Source organism: Diorhabda carinulata, chromosome X (assembly GCF_026250575.1).
Source record: "Diorhabda carinulata isolate Delta chromosome X, icDioCari1.1, whole genome shotgun sequence".
Taxonomy (NCBI): Eukaryota; Metazoa; Arthropoda; class Insecta; order Coleoptera; family Chrysomelidae; genus Diorhabda; species Diorhabda carinulata.
The window spans coordinates 4,070,362-4,085,758 of record NC_079472.1 but is presented as its reverse complement, the minus strand read 5'-3'; the positions used below and the strand labels follow the sequence as shown (position 1 = coordinate 4,085,758).

The 15,397-nt window shown below is 35.1% G+C and overlaps 1 protein-coding gene across 8 annotated transcripts in view; it reads right to left on the bottom strand.

Moving 5' to 3' along the window:
* The window catches only part of LOC130901193 (maternal protein pumilio-like), a 338,508-nt gene that overhangs the window by 220,600 nt on the left and 102,511 nt on the right, over positions 1 to 15,397 (bottom strand). For 6 of the 8 annotated variants that reach the window (XM_057812368.1, XM_057812372.1, XM_057812373.1 and 3 more), the window contains 2 exons: positions 4,065 to 4,329; positions 3,581 to 3,703 (listed from right to left, as the gene is read on the bottom strand). In XM_057812368.1, the coding sequence (XP_057668351.1) occupies positions 3,581 to 3,703; positions 4,065 to 4,329 (388 nt within the window). The remainder of the gene's footprint in view (positions 1 to 3,580; positions 3,704 to 4,064; positions 4,330 to 15,397) is intronic. The other 2 variants (XM_057812369.1, XM_057812371.1) reach the window with 1 other exon arrangement.

Below are 15,397 nucleotides of genomic sequence, written 5' to 3'. Positions count from 1 at the left end.
AGAAATAACATATTTAGGGAAAATCTAGGAATAAAACTTATAGAGACTATAGTAGAGGAAGAGTGAGAAGACCAAATGGTAACAAGATTACGAAGAATTAATATGAAGGATAAAGATAGCTGCAAGTAAGTGGAATTGTACTATTTGGAGAGAGAGAAAGAGCATCGGTTTACCACTCTATATCTCTGTACTCGTCATTCAAATCAAAATTTGTTAATTTCTATTCTTGTCGATTTCACATTTCGAAACTTTGACGTCGAAGAATTCCAATTAGAATACTTTCTCTACCAGCAGTTCGGTTCCCATACCTCGCTCTCTCTCTATTTTTAATCATTACCTCTATGGAAGATTATACGAAGTACGAACAGCAATAAAGAAACAATAAAGAAGACCAAGAAAAACTTGAAACGATGAAATTAAAATAGGGACTAAAGAAAGAAATTAAATTAAATGTAATGGAATAAGACGGAAAGTAATGGATAGAAAAGAATGGAGGAAACTTTGGATAAATGTGGATATGTGTTTCATTTTAGTAATTTTATGATCTGTATTTTTTTTCTAAAATATTTTCTCGTTTTGACAACTGTTTTCCTCCGCTTTTTACCCATTCGCCTATTCAATTTATTGATCAAGAAAGTTTGTGGCAATAATTTTCAGCACCTTACAATACCCTGGCTATTTTTTGCATTTTTTTCCTGTATTATATCATTATACCGTCAATATTCGAAGCAAACATCAAATTATCGATCTGATTTCTATACGCCGCCATATCCGATAAGTATTTCCAATGAATTTTTCTTTATTTTTAGATCGTCACCATACTCGACCGTTATCGGTATAATATAAACACGGTCCACTTTGTCGTAATAAAAACCAATCGAGTTATCGATCCGAATCGGAATTGTTACCCCAACTGTACGACGCGACGTTTATTTTAGTGGTCGTAGTACGGGAGATAAAATTCATTGGAACGAAGTCTTTGCCAGCTAGATTACGAGCGTTTTCGAACTAGGATTGTGGCAAAATCAAACACCAAAGTGTACTAACCCTAATATATTTATATATTCATCGTCTGGGACTGAAATTATCATCAAGTACAATTTAAAAATATGTATGAATATATAAGTATTCGAAAGCTCGGGAATATATTAGGGTTTGCCACAATCCCACTAAGAAAACGTTTATAATATAGGAATCTAGATAATATATGTATACAAATATCTTAAGTAAAATACGTTGGCAATTAGAAAAATATTATGCATTATAATATCAAAAATACAGATTTGAATTTATTATAATTCGTGTAGTAAACTTTTTTACGAGAACCAATCAATTAATAATTAACCTAGGCTGACATGCACAGTTAGTATCAGTTTCTAAACCAACATTAATGCGCATGTACGAGAGCTGATTTCTTATGTACCGTTCCTTACCCACTTACCATAAAAAATGCGCATTTTCATATTTCCATATAATATACATCGACGTTAACACATTTTTTCCGTCCATGTTTTAATATTTCTTATGCACTTCGAAGTAATATGATTTTACAAGGAACAAGAAGAGGTTGCTACACCTCTCTGATGAGGCTTAAAACCGTTGAAACTAGTCAGTGATTAAAAATTCGCGTTGCAATTGCGATCCATTAAAGATGTAGATATAGATGGACACCATACTCTTCAGAGGAGTTGTTATTCAATATTCGTCCAAACGTTAGCCAGGAAAGTAGTTGTTTTTTTCATTGAGAACGGAAGACTGAATTTCGCAATAATTTTCAGAGGTGAATAATAGAAATAAGTTGATATATTGGACACATCTCGTATACCATTAAAATTTAATCTACATTGTCAGCAACTACGTTTGATTTCTACCCTATTTGACTAGTGGTTAGCAGTTGGATGTGAGGATAGCGTTGTATAGCATCTGCTGGGGAATGTTTAACCACACGGATTAAATAGCAGCGTTGACCGGTGTTGTCCGCAATTCGGATTAGAGACTAGGAACAAGAGGTTGTTACGCCGCTCTGATGAGGCTTAAAACCGTTGAAACTGAAACAGTGATTAAAAACATCTCGTTGCAATTGCGATCTATTAAAGATGTAGATATCGTTGAACATCACACTCTTCAAAGGAGTTGTAATTCAATATTCGACGAGGCATTAGCCAGGAAAGACTTAAAAGACGATAAGATGACGGATCGCTTAAATTTCAGACTTAGATTTGTGAACGAACTAAATTATAATCCCACATTTATTATAATTTTTTCAAGGAAAATTCTCGTTTAGCGAACAAATGGATATGTTATAGGTTTTTATGAAGAAAACTGTAGTAGAATCGTGGAAGAATATCTGAAGAAGTTTCCTAATCGCGTGGTTCCTCACAGAAAAATACTTTCTAATGTTAAAAGACGAGTTCAAGAAATAGGAAAATTTCTTGGTATTAATCGAGAACGTCCTGATCAAATGAGTGAGTGTGGGAGAATAAAACGGACTATAAAATTCATATAAACCCTAGAGCTCTATTTAGAGATAGTAGCATGTCTGTACAGCAAACTATTAGACGTAATTTACTATCTAAAATGTACAAAAGATGTCATCTCAAAACTTGGTTTAGCGAAGGAAATCCTGTCGATTTATTTTACGTCACAAAGAAAACTTTTCTTCACAGATGAGGCCCTCATGTAAATCCAAATATTTTTTTCAGAATTTTTAGTTACAGAATTAAATTATTCGTGGAATCAACTTACAGATAAAAATCTTTTGTGAAAATTTAATGCTAGGTCACCCAGAATGGTTCTAACTCTTTCTACTTACAATTACTTATGGCCCCTAAACGGTCCCAAACGGTGTACCAAAATTAGTATCTTCAAGTTGAAGAATTGCGAAATTTTTAGCTCTACTTGGTATAGAGGTAAAATTCCCCCCAAGTTATATTTAATATCTCCTATACGCCTCTACTCTGAAGCTTTACAATTCCTCGGGGATGCAGCTTGGTACAGAGGTGAATTTCCCTCCAATCGTCCCCCATACATACATTTTGTTTTGTATTAAGACATACTAGTGAACGAATAAAAACAGCACACGACAGAAAACAAATAAATTTGACAGTTGATTTTGCAAAAAACGTCAAAATTTTCGAAAAATTCCGTTAATGAATAAAATTAGTTACAATATTTTTCATACAATCGCTCAGACTAAAGTTTTTCTGTTTCGTTATTACAGGCAGACGTGATGAGATGATGCCTCGGGAAATTGACATCAACTTCTCGTCAACCCCTGTTTCATCCACCCCCCGGTATTCATCGTCAATTTTAATGTCATTGTCCGTTTACTGTGTTCAACAACGATCTAATGAAATTTCGTTATGTACTTTTTACCGTTCATTAGTTGGTGTATTACCCTCGAGGTCACCTTTCATTTTAACGTTTTCACGTCATTGTGGCGCCATCTGTTTTATCCTTTAATTGTTGTCGGGGCTTTATCCACAGTTTATTACTTAAAGATGATGATATAAAAAATAAATTAAATCCGTTTCCGTACAAAATGATCGCTCTTAATGCAGTACATTATTTTTTGACTTACCTGTACATCGAAATTGTGCTGTTGCTGCTGCAAAACTGCACTATCTACCTGGTGCGGCTGATGCGGTTGCGGGTGTTGGGGAGCGTAACCGTGCTGTTGTTGCTCATAAGGATTAGCGCTAGCCTGAAAGGAAATTTTGTATCCTATACTATCCTATACAAACTATTACGCTTTTCGAAATGAGTAGAAATCCAAGATATTGGTTTTTATTTAACGTATTTGGTCCACGTACAAGGCTGCTAACCAGTTCTGCAGTACCTGGGACACAGAAACTAGAAGATCAGGAATCATTGGGCGATTAATCATAGAAGGGAAAGTAGAAGGCAAACGCCCAAGAGGCAGATCTCTAACTAGATGGGTAGACCGAACAAAACTCTTAATAAATATGAGACTGCATTAAGCCGAAAAGATAACACAGGATAGATAAGCATGGAAACAACTGCTGAATCAAATATGAATTGCGTCACAATAAATAAAAACTCACTTGTTGCTGCTGTTGCTGTTGTTGCTGCTGCTGTTCGGCTGCAAACAGTTCGAATTGTTGATTTACCGATTCGGCTAAAGTGACACCGTGATGGGCGGCCAAATGCGGCGGTAAATGGTGTAAATGATGCGTCTGTAAAGGCTGTTCGTTGGGTTGTTGCTTCAATACCGCCAAAGATGCGGGATCTAGACCCATTCCATTTTTGCTGAGTTCTTCTTCGGCTGGCGATGGTTGCCGGCTACCCGGCGTTCTACTGCAAAGGAAACTGTTCAAATTATTATAGGGTTTATTAAGAAAGACAAAACAATTGTCAAATAAATGGATTCTGTATGCAGAACGTTAAGCATTTTTATAAAATGTATTCCATCACTGAATAAGTCGCGTGACTGACACAGATGGCGCTGCCTTATCAAATGGATATGACGTTCGTAAAGTACCAACTTTAAAAAGACTATGTGTAAAGTTTCATGACATTTCGATTAGTCAGAAAAAAGGTGAAACTACCTTTGTTATCTTCAAAACATCTTGATGAAAAAAATAGTGTTATCCGGACACTGCTCCATCGAAAAAAATAATTTGTTATTGGTTTGCTGAATTTAAACAGACACCGATGATTGTGAACGTTCTGATCGTCAAATTGAGGTGGTTACTCCAAAAAACATCAAAAAAGTCCACAAATTGGTTATATCTAATCGTAAATTGTGAAATTGCTTTTCTATGATGTCAGATTAAATGAAAATACCGCCGCTGGTGAAATCAGATCAGTAATTCGTTTTAAACACCAAGTGAAAAACATTATCGGTAAATCTGCTAGGTTTGAGGACAAAACGGTACGTGTAGTTCAATAATAAGAAGATGATTAAGACAATTCAGTGAAGGAAGTGATGAAAAACGTACTGACGCAATTGAAGAGAAGCTTGAGCAAAACCGTAAGTTTTCCATGCATCTTAATGCAAGTCATTACATTTTTACTGAGAAACTAAAATTTCTAAAACATTTGGGTACCGAAAATTCTTATTGAATTCTTCAAAAAACGATGAAGGAGCAGTGCACTTCAGTTTTTGACAAGCTGCAATGAAAACGGTGTTGATTTTCTTTTTCGGATAATAACGGGGATGAAACTACCTACAACACTTCAAAAACTGCGAGAGAATGATTGTGAAAGAAAATATCTATGAAGCAAGTCCTTGAACGACAGAACGTTTCAATGATTCTAACTGAATATTAATTTCAATATCCTTGATGAAATTTACTGATAGTACGACGGTTATCTATGCCTAAATGGCGAGTGAGGTTTAAAGGTAGGGAGTAATTTTGTACAACAATCGACTGTGATAAATTGTTGGTTTTATGAATGTAGATGCTCAGTAGATTGAGATCAGCATAAGAACTGTCATCGCAGGTACAGGCTGATGATTGTTTGATACCTAGCTTGGCAAGATGGGCGGGGTATCTTCCATAACTAGTCTTAATTGTAAATATACTTGCTGAATAAAATTTCAATGTGGTGTGATTGAAAATGTAATGTGGTATTCCAGACACTAAACGGCAATCAACGATATGGAGGCACACTTCGTTCCCAACCAATGTTGAGTTTAATTAAATCTTTATATCTCGAAAACTCAATTTTTTGAACAGATTTGCTGTTTAATTTTTTACCACGAGGTCAAAAAACCGATGCACTTCTTTATTACACGACCAGAAAATTACTGTATTTTCCACGACAATATCCAATGCGTAAGTGACAAACAAACTTCTACAGGAAATTTGGCTGGAAGCTGTATGATTACTTTCCATACAGCTTTGACCTCACTCTGAGCGATTTTCATGTGTCTTTATGCCCATTTGGCCATTTGGTTGAAAACGCAGGCAGTAACCCTCGATGAAGAAGGCATACAAAAACTCTATGACAAGTGCCTTCAAAATTTTGGAAGTTATGTAGAAAATTGGTGTAAACAGTTATATATTTTTGTACGATAAATTTTTTTCCGGTATCTGTACACGTTTTCTTATAAAACGAAATGGAAATTACTTTCTAGTTATACTCTTATCTCTAAATAACAAACTATTTTGGAAATTTTTTCAACTTAAAATATTATATCTATTTATTGTTGGAAAAATCAAAATTTTTGTATATCCCAAGGTCATTGATAATTGTTGGAAAATATCTTATAACAAATTTCGTAGGCTTGTTACTTGGAAACAGAACCACGTCGTGGGAGGAGGTCTGATGCCTAAGCAACAAGCTTGAACAAGTTATAAAATTTTTGAGCATGAATCAATGTTCGAGGGTTGTACAGATAGAAAATTTGATATAATATAATCCATAATTTTTTCATATCTTGCTTTTGTACATCACTGTTGGCCAATCGACTAACCGCTGTCGATCTATCGGAGTGATTATTATTTTTTTTTACTTGGTATTCAATCCAATCGCTTCGTCGGTGAACGGTAATTTTTGGTATGTTTTATTCTATAATTTCATTAATATTTTTGAAATTTTGAACTATTAAATATCTATTTTCAGTATAATGTTGTACTGATTGGTTGTCTTCAAAGTGATTGATTTCATTGGATTTCTACTGGAGCAAAAAATTTTCAAATAAACGAACCTTGTTGAATAAAACGTGTTGTAAAAAAATCAATTATTCCTTCAAACACTTCAAGAGACTTCTGAATAACATTCGAAAGAAACAATTATGGTATCATCTATTGATTTGATGAGCTCATGATTTTTTCGAGATAATGAAATGAACGGTTTGCGTCCGGCTGTTCATGGAGCGTTGATCTATGTTTGAAGTATTTTTCCTCGAAATTTGACAGCGAATTAAAATGAACTTGTACCACCAAATTCAGAAGTTCAATATTGTCGATAGAAGCAACAACTAAATAATTTTATGTATTGATAAAAGATAATTATAGAAGTAATTGAACATACGAGGTGTGATGAGATAATTACTCTTGACTAGTCAAGCGGTTTTTTTAACGTTGAGTCCGTGATTGTCATGGTGGTTTCTACTTTAGTACATTTCTTAGATAACCTCAATAAAACTGCAATAGACTAATAATCCGGAAAGGATTCGAAACTGTCATTATTTGTCTCAATGCATGAGGATATGACACATATGGATGTGGAGACAAATAATCCGTACAAACTGTTATCATTTATTTATCAAACTATTGTTAATACACTTTTAGTCGGGATTTCCTAATTTTTGTTTTTAAATGTTGCATTAAACTCAATTCGTCATGTGTAGCTTCCTCCCAACCTTTCGTTTCAAATTTTGCTGAGGCACATTAGCAAAAGAATTATTCAACTCTGCAAAATTTCCCACAACGTCCTTTGCATAATGAGCAGTTGCGATATCTGGCCAAAACACGAAATTTCCTGCAGGATGCTTTTTCTTTAACGCCTCTTGACATGATACAACGTGCAATGCAATGCAAGATGCCATATTTCTTGATCAAAATCGTGCGCAGATGAAATTCAGTCGATCGTTTCATGCAAAATCTTGTACTTGCAACTTTATCGATTTGTTACACTTTTTATTGCGTGTAAGTTGCAATTCTAGGGAGAAGTGTAGTAGCTTTTCGCGTAACAACCAATTTCTCCTTCGGGCTCCAAAAGCGAGACAGTGGCCGATATTATTATTGGCAGTTATTCATTGACCATTTTATTTTTTCTTGTTTATTTCATTTCACTTTGTTATTTTCATTTTTAAACTGCCAACAAAATGTTAAACAAAGTTTGAGGTTAGGAATTTACTTAATTTATTAATGGAATTTTTGTTAGGTGCAGCTATAATGCAGTGGTAAGAGACTGGAATGATTTCAAACGACGTGAAATAATAATCTATTAAAGATTTTGACTTTTGAAAAAATTGCCTGCAATTTGTTGCAAGTTATCTTGCACTACGTCAAGCGGCTTTTATGAACTGCATTAATCTATCTCTAACACACAATTTTTCATATATTTTGGTGGTTAAAGAATTTCCAGAAGGACAAACGTATGCTGAAGAACGACCACGAGAACATATCGTCAATCATACCAACACAACAACGAGTTGAGTTGTACTTTTTGTGTCTTCCAAAATAAATTTTCTTTTTGAAAATAATAAAACTTATTATTAACGCTCGTCGTCTAAAATTATTTCCAAGTCTTTAAGGGGGCGAAAAATATTTGTCAATGTTGTTAATTTTTAATTTTGTTGCCTCCAGAATATTCGAGTGACGATTTTCTAGATTTTTGAACTACATTCTGTTTCTTTACTTGCATATTTCTTATTGATTTTCAATTTTCTGCCCAATTTTCGGGAACTGACTTCCAGTTTTCGGTGAGTCGCTTTAACCAAAGCTTCACTCTTTTTGCTTGTTTTTGTTTGATACACTACGAGGTCTAGCTATTAAATAACGAGACTGCGCGCCTAGAGGGCGCTCTACACGGGTGGGGTAAAAAAAGAGTAGTGCGTTGGGTATCTACATAATTTGTCTATGCACGTCCCAAAATACGTTTCCGTCACTATCATAGTGTTTGTGTAGTAGCGGTTTGAAACGAATGTGTTTTTTATTTCGTATCGAAAACATATGTGATTATTTCTGGTTAAATTGAAAAAAACTCCGACCGAGTGCTATAAATTGTTGCAAGAGGCCTATGGGGACAATTCTCTATCTCGTGAGCGTGTTTTTGAGGGCCGAGAGAGCACTGAAGATGACCAGCGTCCAGTTCGCCCCGTGACTGTTTCAACTCCTGAAACAGTGACCAAAATCAACCAAATTGTGCGTCGAATGAGCATCCGGATGATTACCGAGGCTGTAAACGCCGATAAAGAAACGGTTAGAAACATTTTACACGAGGAATTACACATGAAAAAAGTCTGTGCGAAGTTGATGCCAAAAAATCTGACTCCTGACCAAAAGCTCTGACGTCAACGGATCTGCTCAGAATTCCTTGAAAAATAAGAAAAAGATCTGCTTTGAAAGGAATTCGATTTGAGTCGATGGAAGCGGTAAAGCTCCTAAAGGCGCTCACCAAAGAAGACTTTCAGCGCTGCTTCGATCAATGGAAAAAATTATGGAAAGGTGTATAGCGATGGGAGGGAAGTATATTGAAGGGGAGCATTCGATTGTAGAATAATTTTTATAATAAAACCCATTTTCGTCACCGGTTATTTAATAGCCAGACCTCGTAAACCCCCACGATGTTCCAACTAATTTAAATAGTCGTCCGTTACGTATTACTCAATTATTAAGCATTATTATACTTTCCAGGAAAAAAACAAATATCCTGCTTTGATACTCGTTTTTTCCTTAAAATAGAAACGTGTTATAATAGAGTAAAAAGACGTTATTTGAATTCCAAGGGAGAAAAAGAGAGAAAATATCGATTCTAACTCAAATTTAAACAAATCGTTGAGATTTAAAAGTATAATCTTAAGATATATTTTATTTCGCGTGTAATTTGATTCCCCTTTTAATTCCATCAACCGACGGGGAATGAAATTAATTCAACGACACGAACACCACCCCGACCAAAAGTTGACGATTTTTTTTACGACTCGCGCGAGGTTAAAAAGTCTCAACAAATTTTTATTTCTGTATAAACGACCAGGTACAAATCTACGAATAAATCAAATATGAATATCAAACAACAGCTTAAAATTAGTTTTTACAACATCGGGAATTTTATTTCGACGTTGATTTTATGACAATTTTTGATACAAATAAATGATGAAAATATATTCAAATGAAGTGAAAAAAAAAATAATAATAAAAACTGCCCCCACAAGTGTATACGTAGATCTATGTTATGTGCATATTATAGTAAATAATGATTTGGCTGACACAATCGCCGACTTTATCCCAATTGAGTTGTTGTTGGACATACAGGACAGGAAAGTCAGAAAGCATCCCCTTCAAATCTTTAGAATATCCTGAAAAACGAATGGAACCAAATAGACAACGATTTTTTGTCGGAATTGTTACAGAGAATGCCAAAATTGTGCATCAAAATAATAGAAGCAGAACCAGTTTGTATGGATTTGTGGTCTCGCATACACTGCGACCCAAAGGATCTATTGTGTCCACCTTAATTGCTGCGATACTGGAGAATCCAGTGTTTATAGTTGATCCACCAATCCCACTCCTTTTAGAAAATCTAGAATGTGGAATGGTTGAGATCTTCGTCTTCTATTTCATACGCTCCCTCCCAAGTATAATGCTCTGGAGTTCCGTAGTGTTTCACACTTCGAGAGAATGTGGATAGAGGTTTCCTCCCCTGTGCAACAAAATCTGCACGCCTAGCGTATTTAGGAGTATATTGAGATGACATTACACCGATAGGACTCCCGTTAGTATTCGTAGATTGTTCTTACAGGTTGATACATTCAGCAGATCTTCTCTGGTTACAATTTCCGAGGAAACTCTTTGCCCGTCACAATCCCTTTAGGTTGTCCCGATAATTGGTTTTGCTCCTAACTGCCTTCTTTTCTAATGCTTCCCATAGAGGAAAGTTTCAAGTACTTTGGACCATGTCTAAGGTTCTGGTATATATACCGGCTCCAGACTTCTTCTACTGAGGCAGATCAAGTGTGGCAGGATATCTTCCTGTCCTCTGTGAAGATGGGGTGGGAAGATTCCGTCCACTACTGGCGACTTGAACGGTTGAAAGGTGCCTATTTCATTCGTTCACTGCTACATACTTGCTGCTTTTGCAATTGCTGCAGTTTCTCTCGTAGTTTTGCTATATTTTTTTATTTTCTGAGACTGGATCGGAAAGTGAGTCTCTAACAAGAGCTGTGCTTGGTCCTCCTCGCCCTTCGTGAAGCTGCTATCCGGTTTCCTCAGTGCCCTTCGCCAAGATCTTTTGGTCTTGAAGCCGCAGGTATAGGTTCAAAAATTTCATAAAGCTTTGTCGTTTTGCTTTTCTAATTTCTGGTGTAGTTCTGCCAGACCCTGTAACACTTTGCTCTGTTGAAGAAGTGCTTAGCTTGGACATATGATCATTCCACCATTCCTACCTTTTTTGTATGGGAGTTACATCGATTATTCAAAAATTCAAATATGCAACAATTAGAGACTGTAATTTTATTATTATTATATTATTATTTATATATGTTCTTTAAAATATAAATATCAAAATCGATCGTATTGTTTTTATTTGTTGTGTACCACAAAAATTATAGGGTGGGCCAAAACATACGACCGGTAGTGTATGTAGTTATTTTTTAGAACTATTCATATTAGAATGAACTAATGTCGAAAAGAATTTTTCTAAGAATTTACGAGAAATATTCCGTACTTGTCTAAAAAATTACGTTAACGAGATAAGGACGATTAGGACGAATTAGGGGAGATATCCTTAGAAGGAAAGTTGAAAAACTATTATGAGAATTAATTTCATTGTTTTTTTTTGATATGTTAACACCGACAACGTTGTTCGCATGTGACGGCTGGTTCCTACAACAAAATTGAAATTTTCTTTGCACATAACAAATTCAAACAAGTATGTTATACAGTTACAACAATCCGAAGATTCTCTACAAACTTCGAAGCATGAAAGTCGTAAATAATCTCTTAGTAAAAAGTTAGTTCACCCAACTCTACAGACGTCTGCGAAACAAACATCTCCCTTTATCACTCGCTTTTAGTTCGTCTTATTGGATTCCAGACAGACACGAAAAGGGGATCGAGAAAATGTCTGGATTAGGAATAAGAAACGGGGGCTATAATATACTGTATCAACTTAAGGCCGGCTAGGGAGAGTAGAACAGAAAACTAACATTTTATTATTCATGACGTCAATATGTCTCATAACAGCTTGGCAGTTCGTTTCTTATCATATTTTTCCATTTTCAAGTTCCATAAACTTATACGAGTAACATAGTCGGTACGATACGCAAACGGGTGTCGTTCTCAGCTACAGCAAAAGTATTCTGACGTATGCCGCAATCCAAAATAACGTTTAATTCTTTATCTACGAGGATGTATTGATATCTAGTTAGCCTAGACAAATTCCATGAATAAACAAAATATTGCGTTACCACAGCAACGAACAATAACTTATTGGAAGTGTCAGTGTAAAGATAGACGTCAAAAAAGTAAAGTAATTAGTAGGAAATCTTTCAAACAACTTTACCACTTTTCGTATCTTTAAGGATATCATTAAATCTAGGAATCACTTCAGCTTTAGAAAGATAAGAATGAAAAGGGTCAGCTGTTGTAACAGTAACTCCTAGTTGAGAGATAGTGAGAGAGAGGACGTTGATCTATTTGCCAAAAATTGCTCGCAACGGTCGTTAACCACCAAATCTTGAGATATCTCGAGTCTGCGACTATCAATACGGCTTCCGTAACCATAGATCAACCAGGAACCTCATGGCCTATGTAACCAACGTACGGACTGAAGCTATAGAGAAATATGAGGCATCTAGAGCAATAGCACTAGACATATCGAAGGAGAAGAAGAATAAATTAAGATCGTGAGGTTTGTCGTCCTCACTTATCGACTGGCTTGGTAACGTTCTCAAAGACCGATGCATCTAGGTCCAGATGGACACCTCAGAAAAGCTTGAGGTCAACGTTGGTATTTCCCAGGTATGCATCTTGTCATCTACTCTCTTTCTCCTGTACCTCAACATATCACCACCAACAATATCGATGTTGAAAACATTCTGGAGTGGGGTGGAAGCAATCAGATTGAATTTAATGCAGCAAATACCCACTGAAACTATTGTTTTCACAAAGAAGACTAGCACTGTAGCTCAGGATTTGGTCCTGGGTATAAAATATTACTATCACCAAATATTGGCTTATTGGGTGTTGAGGTTGAAAGCAATATGTCCTAACAGAGACACTTGGCCGATCTAGCCAAAAACTTGGAGCTCTTTTTAAGGTCATATACTCCGCAACAGCTTCTAATCCTCTACAAAGCCCAGATTCGTCCATCTTTGGAATATTGCCCGCGCATTTGGAGCCAAGCATACCCTGAAGATGCTAGATTCAATACAGGAGAGAGCAGTTCGTCTTTAGGCGACCCAAATCTGACCAAAAACTTGGACAGACTGGAGAATGCTCTTCCGAGCATTACTTTAATGTTAAAGGGTTTTATGCTTGCTTTTTACATAATAAAGAACAATTCCTAGATTTTAATAGAGTACAGAAACTAATAGTTTTGACAATAGCTCGTAATGTAGATATTTGACTTATTTCTAACGTCCCCTATATAACAATGTCCGTACATAAATTACTCAGGTGTCAATAATTTTTATTTTAATGTTACACACACCCATCGGCGGTATTGTCATCTCGATGCGGTAATTGAGGTTGAGCGTTTTAGTTCTATGCATTCAAAAAATGGTTAAGAAAAAAAATTGTTGAGGTTATGAAACAATTATTATTTTTATAGCTCCAGGCAAACGTTTTAACATGTATTATACCTTGTAGAAAACAATGTAAGCGAAATTTTCATATTTCGTAGTAATGCTATAAACACGTCTCTGTATAACAATTGGTTGTTCACGTCATGTCACAATAAAAGAACCTCTATATTATTTTACCCAGAAGATAAGAAATTCCTGGAATTAATATCATAACAAACATTTTAGCAAAAAAATATACTAAAGAAAGTAATCTATAGTTTTCAATAATAATAATAAATGGAATCTGTATCAGATAACTTCGCGAGAGCTCCGCCAGTTGGCATTACCTACCAGATGAGAAAATATCTAGAAATGGTTTACTGTAATTCAGTAGTTAAACCGTTGTCCGTATATTCTCGACGATTCGACTACGCACTACCAGGTGCCGCCACCAGTACAAAATCGATATGGCCTAAGCGAACTCTCGCCACATGAAGTGGATGCAACCTTGATTAACAAAGGCGACGTATAAACTAAAAGAAGATGAAGAATGTGCGTAGTAAGAATTCGGCGTTGTCGGATTTACTACAAATACAAAAATATAATGAATTAATGAATAGTTAAAACTCTGAAATATAGAGATTTTGAAACGCCTTGTGGAAATTTGTACATCGAATTTTCGTGACCATTTACAAAGAAGAAATTGCATCGAAATTTCGACGTGTCATTGACAGAAAAAAAAATATTAATTAGAAAAAATTGAAATAAATAAAAAATCCAAGGTTCAATTTGTACGAGGAATTTTATCGAACAAGTTAATCAACTGAATTTTAAAATTAAGTTCAATCAAGAAAAAGAAGAGTAGTTATAAAATTACTACATGTTACAGTTAATATTGAAGAAATAAAACGTGAATTCGTGAATTGTAAAAAATATTTTTCTATAAATTCAAAGAAATCTTGTAGGATCTGACAACGCAGCTAAAGCGTGAGCGGGTATCCAACAAAATGTTTCACGCACGTGTCATTGACTCGAACCAAGGTAGTTGCGCGAGGCCTTGAACCGAGATAGACCCGGCAAGCCAGAGACGGATTTAGATGTTAGGCACGTCAGTTCCGTCGCAGATAAAAAAGTCATTAGTGTTAAACCGGCAATGATTTGCATTTTACATCAATTTAATTCGTTAATTAGTATACGTGTAGTATTAAAATACATCAAAACGAAATTAAAAGTTACTTCATAAACAATAAGTTTTAAACGTAGAAGGTTAATAACGGTTCAGATAAGTCGCAAAATATTTTAGAGCCACGTGTAATTATTATTGAGAATAATAACGAATATTGATGCCAATTTTTTTATTTGTTTTGCCCGAAAATAATTAGAAAATATCAGACATTTTACGTTATAATTAAAAAAAATCATTTCCGCTTTGGAGATGAACGTTTTGTAATATAATTATTGTCCTTCAGACTATTAAAAAAATCTATCTAAGTAAACTATCCGTCATTTTTCAACAGCGTCCTTTATACCTGTTAATACGGGCGGCTAATTTTGTAGTAATATGTTGAATACGTCCTTCAGTCTACAATATACGTATTGTTAATTTCAGTATGGGATAGATGGGTGTAGATTCTCATGTTTACCATAATGGTTTGCATGTTCTGTCTAAATTAACGAAGATGATCGATCAACATGAAAACTAGTATTTCCAATATTAGTGTATTTTTATTAGTTTTGCATGCAAATAGGGGTAGTTGAGGTATTCGGCGAGATATTAAATTGCGGTATTCAAACCGAAAATTATCAATTTTACATAAGGTGTTATTAGAAAATAGAAAAATGAATGAATATAGTTTCAAAAACTAAAAAGCAAGCTTTTAAAGCACATCAAACTGGAAAGTTGCGACCCATGCTTATTTTAAAACTTATTTTCAACTTTTTAGTTTAGTTTGATGCGTGTTTTTTAGTAAGGCTCCC